This window comes from Lathyrus oleraceus, chromosome 5 (assembly GCF_024323335.1).
Source record: "Lathyrus oleraceus cultivar Zhongwan6 chromosome 5, CAAS_Psat_ZW6_1.0, whole genome shotgun sequence".
NCBI lineage: Eukaryota > Viridiplantae > Streptophyta > Magnoliopsida > Fabales > Fabaceae > Lathyrus > Lathyrus oleraceus.
Window position 1 is genome coordinate 232,368,370 of NC_066583.1, and position 12,527 is coordinate 232,380,896.

Below are 12,527 nucleotides of genomic sequence, written 5' to 3' on the forward strand. Positions count from 1 at the left end.
CTAAAGAGCTTATATGAGCCAAGGTTCATTTTGAATCAACTTTGCCAAGTGCTAGAGACTCAAAGTCATCAGTGCATTTTCAGGTCATCTGAGGCCCATACAAGTCAACTGTGCAGTCAACTGAGGGCTTTGAGGTGGAGAAATGGTTTGAGACACTTCATTCATGTCCAAAAGAGGTTCATTCATCATTGCAAACATCTATATTGAAGATTTTGAGGCTAGATCAAAAGTTTCCAAAAATGGAAAGTGACCTGTAATTTCAAGTTTCCAAAAATGGCAAGTTTTTGGACCACATTCAACTTGACTTTCTAACATCAAAGAAGCTTCAAATGAAATTTTGGTCAACATGAAAGTTGAATATCTTTCTCTCCCATTTCCAAAAAGTCCAAGATCATGAGCATCTGATGGATGGTTGAGGAGTTATGACCAAATGATCACCAAGTGTGCATGAAACTTCAAAGTGCCATAACTTTTGATTCAAAACTCCAATTTGAGTCACTCTTTTTGCAAATTGCTTCTTTTGACCTATATTTTCCAAATCTATCTTGGCATTGCATGGAAAAATCTCACATGACCATTGGTGCATACATGTGCTTTTTGGAGGGAAAATGAAGAATTTAAATTTGGTTGATCACATGAACTTAATTCCAATTCCATGATGCTTATGAGACAATTTGAAATGTTTTTGAACCTTGCATGGGCACTGTTCACGTGCATTTTTGCCAAGCAAGGGTGAATTTGCCAAATTGGTCATGCACCTCTTTTCTCATTAACTTTCCATTAGCCAAGCTTAATTTGGATTAGCATGGTAATTAGCATGTCATATATAAGGCTAATCATAACTGTTTTGATCAGTTTTACACATTCTAGATCTCAAAATCTCATTTCCCTCCAAAAATTCTCTCAATTGAAACTTGAAAAATCTTCACACAACACCTGAATATTATTGCATAATCGTGTTCACAAGGCATCATTGAGTAGGAATTGATCTCTGGTTTGAAGGATTTGGCCAAGAATCAAGCAGATCGTGCACAAACTCATGAAGATGGATCTTGCAAATTAAGCTCCATTCAAGTGGATTCAGCTGAGATTTCTTACATCAAACTTCAAATCATCATCTCAGGATTGGATCTGGAAGATTTGAGCACTTGAATCCACGGTTTTCTCATACTACTCTCCAAGAAGGTTGGATTTCGACTCTCTCTTTTCTCCATTTTCTTGTCATAAACTTGTAGTGTGTGCTCCACTGATGATTCTGATATGAATTTTGTTGAAAATTGAATGAGTTATGTCGATTTAAAGTTTGGTTGTGCAATTTGTTTTCCTTCTATTCGCGTTTGTTATGGAGAATTAGGCCAAACAAATGTTAGATCCATGCTCTACGTGATGAGACGATTCCAATGATGTATACCATGTAAATTTCTGGAAAAATTTTGTGTCTTCTCCGCCTGGCTGGCCGGAGAAGACGGTGGAAAACACCTCCATCCGCCGTCTGCAAAAGCAAGCTAGGGTTCACTGTTCCATGCGCATGAATGTCCATGTCTCCAGTTCGATTTTGCGTGTGGATGTTTTGAAATTCCTTTTGATTTTCCACTTTGCCAAACGATGCGTTTTAGACTAGCGCGCTTGTGACCTTGTATTCACCAGTTCGATTCCAGCGCTTGCAATTCCTCTGATTTTCATTTATTTTGTTGAGCGCGTATGTGACCTTGAGAACGTTGGTTCGATACTTGTTGGTGTTGTTTTGAATTGTTTCATTTGTTTTATGCTATGCGCTTCTTTGAACCTCATGACCTTGGTTCGATCCTTGGCCAAGCGCATTTTCTTTTTTATTTCCAGCGCCTTTTTTGATTGCCTTAACCTGGGTTCGAGTCTTGGTGTTGCTTGTTTCCAATTGTATTCACATATCATTTTCCATGTTTTTCACATTTTGTTTCATTTTTTTCATCAGATTCCAAAAATCATAAAAAATAGAAAATGAATCCAAATAAATCCAAACTTTTTCTCACATGTTCATTTGAATGTCTACTATTTGTTGATGTCAATTTCATGATTTTTTCCTAGCTGAAATTTTAATTGTGCTTGATTATTTGAACATGATGCAAATATGACATGTTGTGTTAATTTGATTGTGAAATGCTCACAGTTTGTCCAATTGCCTTGAAATTTGACATGCTCATTCATAACATGTTACATGATTTTTGAGCTTTTGTTTGGCATTTTTAGCATATTACATCTCTGTTTTGGATATTTGGATGTATGGTGTGACAATTTGTGTCACACATTTGGATGTTGCTTGTGTTCATTTTCATTACTAGGCCATTTGTTATCTTATGGTCCTAATTTTTTGCATGAGGCTTGTGTTTAACATGTTGATATCACATAAAAAAATTCATGATCATTGGATTCATTTATGTTTTAATATGGAATTTCTCTTCTTGATGTCCAATTGTGTGCACCTTTGCTTGCTATTGCTTTATCATGATCATGTGAGGACTTTGCCTTATGATTTGAGTTTGGTCCTTTTTAGGACATGTTCTTGCTTGATTAAATGTGCTTCATATGGAATATCAACTTCTATTTTGACTCTTTGCTTTGCCTTTGACCCTAGTATTTGCACTAGTGATTTGTACTCACCTTTTGAGCTTTGTATTTCAGGTTCAAGCAATTAGCTCTAGTGGTTGATGTGATTTCATCACTTGAGATGCAAATTATTTTGTCCACTAACCTTTGTTGTGTTGTAGGTTCCTTGGTGATGAACTCACTTGAGTTGTTTACTTGTTGACTTGCATTGTGAACATATTGGTTGTCCCACTGCTGTTGACTGTTTGGTTTGTCTGAATACCATATTGACCTGTTTGACTTTTGTACAGGTACATTAGTCGCTTTTAGCTCATTGCTTGAGCTTTGCTTTGCTTGTGGTTGGCATACCACCTAGGTAATCATTCTCTAACTCCATGTAGTCTGGAAGCCCTGTCGTTTCTTTTGGCAGGCATTTGGCTGAAGTCCTCCTTAAGAGGCAATGACTGTGTTTGTTTACTTTTGTGCTCAAGACCTCCTTGTCGAGGCATGGTTTTTTAAGTCCTACTAAGTGAAGAGGCAATTGACAGATAGAAGGGATTAGCAATCAATCCCCTGTTAATCGTTGTGTCGTTCATTATGCTCGCACTACGTGCTGATGCTCTTGAACCTAACCCAAGATCCTTGTATATAGAGTCAGTCAAGTGGAGTAGGTTCCCACATTCTGGATCCCCGTGTTTTCATTGATTTGAAGCTCACCCAGGCCCGGGTCAAGAGCTATGAGGTCTTATCCTCATTACCTTTCATCTGCTCACCCTGACGGTCAATGTCAGTGGTTAAGAGCCTCATCATACCCTTCCAGTGTTGGCTTATTTGTCGAGGTTGATATGACCCCTTGACTAAAGCCCAGCCTTGTGTGAGCCTCTTGTTTGCATATAGAGTGTGATACCTGTTCACCTGTGCTTGTTTACTTGCTGATTAGAGACCTCAACTTAGGGATCGTTTGCATGACAACTTCTAGGCTTGAGTCGTTATCTCCCTATTAGTTGTTATCTCTCTAGTCTCTGGTTAGGAGAGTTTCTTCCCTGTTAAGGGGAACTACGTCGCCCTGATTCTCATACCAGATGAGATACGTAGGCAGGAGATTGAGCAGATCTCTCCGGGCACCCGTTTTCTTTTTCAACCCTTTTGTTTTGTGTGTGTGTTTGTTCACCCTTTCATTGTTTGGAGTCTGATGTAAGTCCATCTATTGGCATTCGGTTTCCCGTTTGCTTGTTGTTTGCTCAGAGTCTGATGTAAGTCCATCTATTGGCATTCGGTTTCCTGTTTGTGTTCGTTTGTTTGGAGTTGGATGTAAGTCCATTGATTGGAATTCCGTTTCCTTTGTGTGTTTCGTTTGACGTCCCAGCGTCTCGTTTCAGTGTTTTGTTTCGGCCTGCGTTAGCCGAGCTACGAGTGCTCTGATTCTTACTCTGGTTAGAGAAGATACGTATGCATAGGATGCGATGTCCTAGTGAGCATGTTCCCCATTTTCCCGAACTACGTTGACTCTGATGTTTGTTCCTGACAAACTACGTAGGCCTAGGATGCGACATCATGCCTAGTCACCTTCTTCCGTTTTCCTTCACCTGTGTTTTATCCCAGTTTGTGCAGTTTTGAGCAGTTTATTAGCAACCTTATCCTTTTCTTTTGAGCGTGGATCCCGTCGAGTACGATGGACATGAGGGGGTGCTAATACCTTCCCCTTGCGTAACCGACTCCCGTATCTAGCAATCTCTGGTCGTAAGACCATTCCTTTCCCTTCTTAGGTTTACTTCGAGCGTTTCCTTTCCCTCCTTTTGGATAAATAACGCACGGTGGCGGCTCTGTGTCTTTTTCCGCCGGTTATTTTTCGCGAATGCGAAAAAGTTCAACAGTGCCAGCTATCAATATGAGCATACTGTAGCAGTCATCAGAGAGTCCAGTGGTAACAAGCCAGGGGCACCCGGCCTTGTTCGCAGATGTCCTACAGGATTCAAGCTTCCCAATTGGACGGCCACCGTGATACCTATAGTGTACTCGGAAAAAACGTAATGCATTTTGTTTTCTCCGTCCCTCGTCCCTGCCCGAGACGAGAGGATAGCTTGTAAGGTCCCTCATGTTTAAAAGTATTATGTGAATAAATAAAAGTACTTTTTTGCATGCAAAACTCGTGTTCCTTTTCTTTCAGTTATTTTTCGTTTTCACTAAAAACAATGAAATGGCAAAAGATTTCTTTTTTCCACTTTTTCTCAAAAGAAAAAAGCAAGCATACTAAAATGAGCTCATCATATGCAGAGCAAATAAAATCACTGATTACAACATGGCTAAAATCAATCGTGAATCTGGACCTCCAATCAACCAAGCTGAAGATGAGAGTGAGGAAGATTGTGAATTACCAACTGAACTAGCATGACTCCTTGAGCACGAAGAGAAAGAGATTCAACCATACAAAAAACCAGTGGATGTCATTAATTTGGGTTCTGAAACTGACAGAAAAGAGGTGAAAGTCGGGGCATCTCTCGCCAAGCATGTACACTCCGAGTTGGTAGATCTGTTACGTGAATATGTGGACGTCTTCGCCTGGTCGTATCAAGATATGCCAGGGTTAGACACCAGCATTGTTGAACATCATCTACCGCTCAAGCCTGAATGTCCTCCAGTTAAGAAGAAGCTCAGAAGGACTAGACCCGATATGGCACTCAAGATCAAGGAAGAGGTTAAAAAGCAGCTAGATGCTGGCTTCTTAGCCATTTATGAGTATCCGCGGTGGGTTGCTAATATCGTTCCAGTTCCTAAGAAGGATGGTAAAGTCAGAATGTGTGTAGACTATCGAGACCTCAATAGAGCCAGTCCAAAGGATGACTTCCCTTTGCCTCATATTGATGTTTTGGTCGACAACACAATGCAATTCTCCATCTTTTCTTTCATGGATGAGTTCTCCGGGTACAATCAGATAAAGATGTCACCAGATGATATGGAGAAGACAACCTTTATCACACCTTGGGGAACTTACTGCTACAAAGTCATGCCATTCGGCTTGAAGAATGCAGGGGTAACATATCAACGCGCCATGGTAACACTCTTTCACGACATGATTCATGAAGAGATTGAGGTTTACGTGGACGACATGGTTGCCAAATCCATAACTGAGGAAGATCACTTGGTTAATCTGAGGAAGTTATTTGTCAGACTCCGAAAGTTTAAACTGTGTCTGAATCCAGCCAAATGTACTTTTGAAGTCTGATCAGGTAAACTCCTGGGTTTCATAGTCAGTCAGAAGAGTATTGAGGTTGATCCCGACAAAGTTTGAGCCATCCAAGATATGCCAGCTCCCCGAACAGAAAAAGAGGTCTGAGGTTTCCTTGGGCGAATTAATTACATCTCCAGATTCATATCTCACCTGACAGCTACCTGCGAACTGATTTTCAAGTTGTTGAGAAAGAATCAATCGATTGTGTGGAATGACGATTGCCAAGGGGCATTCGATAAAATAAAAAAGTATTGCAAGAACCACCAACCCGGTACCACCGGTTCCTGGTAGACCACTCATTATGTACCTGACAGTGTTGGATGAATCTATGGGTTGTGTTTTGGGTCAACATGACGACACAGGCAAGAAAGAACATGCTATCTACTATCTCAACAAGAAATTCACTGAATGTGAGACCCGATACTCACTTTTAGAGAAGACTTATTGTGCCTTGACTTGGGTTGCTCGACGCCTGAGACAATATATGATTTGCCACACTACTTTATTGATATCCAAGATGGATCCGATAAAGTATATATTTGAAAAGCCTGCTGTTACTGGTAGAATTGCCTGGTGGCAAATGCTGCTAACCGAGTATGACATACAGTATGTGACCCAGAAAGCAATAAAAGGGAGTATTATGTCTGACTATCTATCTCACATGCCTGTTGAAGGTTACCAATCGTTAAAGTTTGACTTTCCAAATGAGGACATCATGTTTATCAGAGATTTTACTATGTCAGGCTTCGAGGTAAGCCCTAAGGAAGGCCCCGAACCAGGATCCCGATGGACGCTCATGTTCAACGGTGCTTCCAATTCCCGAGGTCATGGTATAGGTGTTGTTATCACTTCTCCAACTGGTTTCCACATCCCCTTCACCGCTAGGTTATGTTTTGACTGCACCAACAATATGGCAGAATATGAAGCATGTATCTACGGTTTAGAGGTGGTAATCGACTTGAGAATCAAAATCCTCGAGGTATTCGGTGATTCAGCTCTGGTAATCAGTCAAGTGAAAGGCGATTGGGAGACTCGAGATAGCAAGTTGATACCCTACAAAGAGCGTATCAGAAAACTGATCCCTTACTTTGATGAGATCTCCTTTCATCATATTTCTAGGGAAGAAAATCAGTTAGCAGACGCTCTAGCTACGCTGGCATCTATGTTCAAAGTCAAATGGAAGAATGAGGCACCATCCATCCAGATTGACCACTTAGATGAACCAGCACATTGTCTAGCAATTGAGGTCGATCCTGACGATAAGCCTTGGTTCTATGACATAAAGACATTTCTGGAGGAACGACAGTATCCCGAGGGTGTATCCATTACTGATAAGAAGGCTCTAAGAAGACTCTCTTCTAAGTTCTTCCTAAACAGTGATGTGTTGTATAAAAGGAATTATGATTCTGTACTGGTCAGATGCATGGATAGACACGAAGCTAGTACAATCATAAGGTCCATACACGAAGGCTGCGAGGGTGTACATGCAAAGGGCCCTGCTATGGCTAAGAAGATTCTTCGGGCTGGTTATTATTAGACAACGATGGAGGTTGATTGCTACAACTTTGTGAAAAGATGCCATAAGTGCCAAATATATGGTGATAAGATCTTTGTACCACCAATTCCGTTGAATGTTCTAACTTCTCCATGGCCCTTTTCTATGTGGGGCATCGATATGATTGGGATGATCGAACCCAAAGCTTCCAATGGACATCGGTTCATCCTAGCCGCTATTGATTACTTCACAAAATGGGTCGAGGCTACTTCATATGCTAATGTCACTCGACAAGTGGTTACTCGGTTTATCAAGAAAGAGATAATTTGCCGCTATGGGATACCTAGCCAAATCATCACTGATAACGCCAGTAATCTCAACAACACTATGATGAGGGAGTTATGCAAAGAATTTAAGACCGAGCACCACAACTCTTCACCATACCAGCCCAAGATGAATGGCGTCGTAGAAGCAGCTAATAAGAATATCAAGAGAATCGTCTAGAAGATGGTCAAGATATATAAGGACTGACATTAGATGTTACCTTTCGCCTTGCATGGCTACAGAACTTCAGTCCGCACATCCACTGGGGCAACTCCGTACTCTCTGGTTTATGGAATGGAGGCGGTCCAACCAATCAAAGTTGAGATTCCTTCACTCAGGGTCATCATGGAAGCAGATCTTGATGAAGCTGAATGGGTACAATCTCGATATGACCAACTAAATCTAGTTGAAGAGAAACGTTTGACTGCCGTCTGTCATGGTCAGTTGTACCTGTCATACCTCAATTTTGTCCGGGCATATTTAAATTTTTGTAAAATTGATTTCATCTTTAATTTGCATCATATGCACAGCATGACATGCATTCCATCATGAATAATAACTAAAATATCAGTCAGAATAAATTTATTAAAAATACAGACAAATCGGTTGAATCATTTCTCAAGAACGTGCACAAATCAGCGGGTAAAAAGTTTCAAAATTAAAATTGCAGACGCCAGTATCATTAATCTACGGTTTATGTAGTTTAACCTGGTGTGCTCGTTGTATTTTTGAGCAGCTGTTTCAGTTGCGTTTGGACCCGCCTGAGCCTTTTAACCGGTGCAATTTTATTTCAAAATTTAAAGAAACGCTGTATTTTTTGCAATAAGTATATTTTATGCTTATCATTTTGGTGTGTCCGATTTAATTTTCCGAGCAAATTTATATCCGATTTATATTTATAATCGATCACTATTTTTGTTAGGTTATTATTCAACTAAAATAATTAGAATTTATTTAAATCAAAGCATTTATTAGAAATTTTTAATACGAAATTTTAAATAATAATAATTGTTTTCAAAAAAAATAAAATGAAATTAACATTGGATTCCTATTCGTTTTTTTTACTACTGATACACTTCCAACAGTACTGAAAATCCAGCTTGCATCACTCTCTCACACTTCCCACACATCTCTCACTGATGTCTCACACACATCTCTCTCTGCGTCGGCTAAACACCTACCACACGCCACTCTTCACACTCCCTACACGTTTCCTCTCTCATTAAAGGCACTCACTCACAACTCTCATTGGATACCACACATCCATCACGTCCCTCTCTCCTCTCTCTACTAAAAAAAACAGAAAGAAAAGGAAAAGGAGGAATCACTGTTCCTCTTCTTCGATCTCCCTCTCACCAAAACAACCTTGCTTCCATCACCGGATTACCTCCCATTTTCGTCTTCCGGCCAACCACCATAACAAATCCATAGCCATTGCCTTCCTTCCAACCTTCGAGTTTCATCGTATTCAACACCATATCTCAGACCCGCAACCTACGTTAGCGCCGCTAACAACAACACGAATGTTTCACTCTGCAACAACCGTATAAGAGCGAACCACCCCCACTACCGGTCGAGTAACAACTCCGAACCACCAATAACCACTTACTAACCTCCATAACCGTGTGAACATCACACATCAATTTTTTCGCGTACATCATCTTCTACAATTTATTACAAATTATTGAACTGATAAGATGGTTTTAGTGTCGCATTCTTGATGCAAGAGGGGAATGAAGCATGCCAAGTGTTCGTAAAAATGCCAACCATGACACTCGATTCGAATCTCTGTTTCATGGACGCGTCGTGCAAGATTCTACCTAAAAACCGCCCCACCACAAAGTTCAAATCATCGTCGGGTTTTCTCCAATAGCACCGGAGATTCGTCGGCTCAGTACATCGTTTCGAAAGACGACATACTCAATGCTCTTGGCCGCATTCATATTGAAGGAGAAATGGTTTTCCATCCTGAATCAGAAAGCATGAAGATCCGCTACTTGGGACGGTCTGGAGCTAGCGGTTGGTCAATATCACATATTCGCTTCAGGTCACGTTGTTGATACAAAGATTGGTCAGTCCACCTCTGATTCCACAGGTAAACATTATTCGATAACAACAAGGCCATAACATTTACAGTTCCGCATTCGATAACATTTCAAACTGATATGAATTTGTTTAAAGTTCTGATTCTGTGTTATGTTTACTGTCCCGATATTGTTATTTTTCTGGTTCCAAGTCGATCGCTTTGGGAATTAGCTACATTGTGCGTTTCGATTATGTCTGCTTGTATGTCGAATTTTTGTTTTAGGTTATATGTTGGATTTTTAATGGGATGGTAATGATCATGTAATTATGATAATTACACGTTCTATTTTGCACTGTATTGTGAGCTTTGATTACATATATGTTTCGATTGCGTATCCATTTCGGTTATAGTTTTGTAAATTACCGATAATTCTCTTTGGTTGATTATGTTAACTCTATTTTTTACAAGTTGATTGACATTGTTGTTTCCATTTGTTTGACTTATATGCTAAACTAAGTGAATAATTTACAAAATACTTTTTATGCTTGTAATGTTATCCATAATTTTGACAATGTTGAAATTTGACAGCACACCTGGTTTGAAACTTAAGTTCATTTCATTAAAATTCTACACCTTTGTTTTTGCTTTGATACTTAAGTTTCTTTCATTAAAATTCTACACCTTTGTTTTTGCTGCATATGTTAATGGTATGGCTGCTATAGGATTTTATTAAGCTATGACTTTTGGATTATTATTGTCGTTTACGGTAATTATTCAATGCATGATATAAACCGTGGTAGCTTGGATTTGCCTTTAATATGGTAGCATGCATGATGTAAACTGTGGTAGCTTGGATTTGCCTTTAACATGGTAGCATGCATGATGTAAACCGTGGTAGCTTGGATTTTCTTTTAACATGGTAGCATGATGTACATATTGAAAATAATTGGATTTTTTAGTTGAAATTGAAACTCGCGGAATTGGCAACGTTATACCGTTAGGCCACTAAAATTTCAATATATTGATTGTGTATTTTCACCGCGTTTCGATCCTTACATACGACACTCCAAATCCGTTGTCGTTATGTATAAACCGGCTTATGAGTACATGGCGGCCGATTCAATTCGATTAGTTAATATTCGATATTGTCATTTATTTCTTTTTAAGTCAACTAATTAATTAAAATGTCGATTAATTAGATAATTTTGCTAACTAATTTTAATTAACTTAATTATTTGATTATATTAATTTTTAATCGAATAAATTTGATAATTAATTTTAATTACCTTAATTAGATGACTTAATTGAATTTTAATTGATTATTTTTAAATTGAAATTTTAACTGAATTTCACAATCATTTCCAGCTACCACTTCATGATACAAACCCAAATTCAAAACAAAATCAAACAATTCTTGATTCAATGTCGAGCCCATTTTCAAATAACCCTTTGTAAGTCGATCGCTTTTAAAGCATCGCCATCAACCTCACATAGCTTACTCTTGGGATTTCTTACAATGAGACCTATTCGATTTTATCGAGTAGAAGAACAATACACTAAATAGAATTCATTTCATTCATAAACACGAAATTAAAACCTCGATCCGACACCGAATATTCTTTATAAAAGTTAAATTAAAATACTTAATCAAATTTAAACAACACTTCATTTGAAAATGAAAAGGGGGATAGTTTTGAGTTTTCAACTCCTCTCCTCGATTATTTGAATACGAGTTTTCTTACTCGGTTAGTCAAATAGTCGTCATTTCTAATCCATTTAAGCACAAACAAATTAAATCCTTTTATAACAAGAAACTAAAAGGGAATAACTTTGAGTCTTCAATTTTTTCTCCACGACTATTTGAATACAAGTTCTCTTACTTGGTTAGTCAAATAATTATCATTCCTCTACAAACTTCTAAACCCGATTAAATCAAATTATTTTCATAATAAGCTAAATGAAAAGGGAGATGACTTTGAGTTTTCAACTTCTCTCCTCAATTGTTTGAATACGAGTTCTCTTACTCGGTCAGTCGAACTATTGTCATTCTTTTGCTAACTCATACTGTAAGTCAAATCACTTTCATAATAAACTGTACGAAAAGGGAGATGGTCTTGAGTTTTCAATTCCTCTTCTCAAATGCTTGGATATGAGTTGTCTTACTCAACCATTCAAGTACTTGTCGTCTATTCTAAAATACATCGACCATATATAAACTTATTTTTATAATCACTTAGATGAAAAAGAAAGTGGTCTAGAGTTTTCTATTCCCTTTCCCGATTATTAGGATACGAATTGTCTTACTCGATTATCCGAGTATTCGTCATCCAGTCAAAACACATTAATTATCATTAAAATCCTTTTACAATTAAGGATGAAAAAGAAGGTGGTCTAAAGTCTTTTATTCCCTTTCCCGACTATTAGGATACGAGTTGTCTTACTCGACTATCTGAGTAATCATCATCCATTATCAAATCCTTTTACAATTAAGGATGAAAAGAAAGCGGTCTAGAGTCTTCTATTCCCTTTCCTGATTATTAGGATACGAGTTGTCTTACTCGACTCTCCGAGTAATCGTCATCCAACCAAAAGTATCTCAACACATCAAATCTATCTTTTCTCGCCCTCGTGTGATCAAAACCAATCAAACAAAATATCAAACACATCAAACCAACTCGTCACCCTCCGCGTGACTAAAACTCTTTCAGAAAGAACACTGTTAATCTTTTCTAATGCGCACAACAAACTAGTGCTTAAGCCTCCGCCGAGAGTAGACAAGCCAGTGTTTAGCCTTTAGAACGCGATCTAAAACAACTATTCACTAAAAGCACCAACCAATCATAGTGCCTGAACTACAAATGCTTTGATTTCCTTATTATACCATAAGGATA

At 38.6% G+C, this 12,527-nt stretch overlaps 1 protein-coding gene across 1 annotated transcript; it reads left to right on the forward strand.

Annotated features, from left to right (window-relative positions):
* The first annotated feature begins 5,233 nt into the window (after positions 1-5,233).
* LOC127079913 (uncharacterized) lies at positions 5,234-7,328 on the forward strand. The gene is made up of 2 exons (XM_051020264.1): positions 5,234-5,345; positions 6,466-7,328. The coding sequence occupies exons 1-2, from the start codon at positions 5,234-5,236 to the stop codon at positions 7,326-7,328; spliced, it is 975 nt and encodes a 324-aa protein (XP_050876221.1).
* The last annotated feature ends 5,199 nt before the right edge of the window (positions 7,329-12,527 follow it).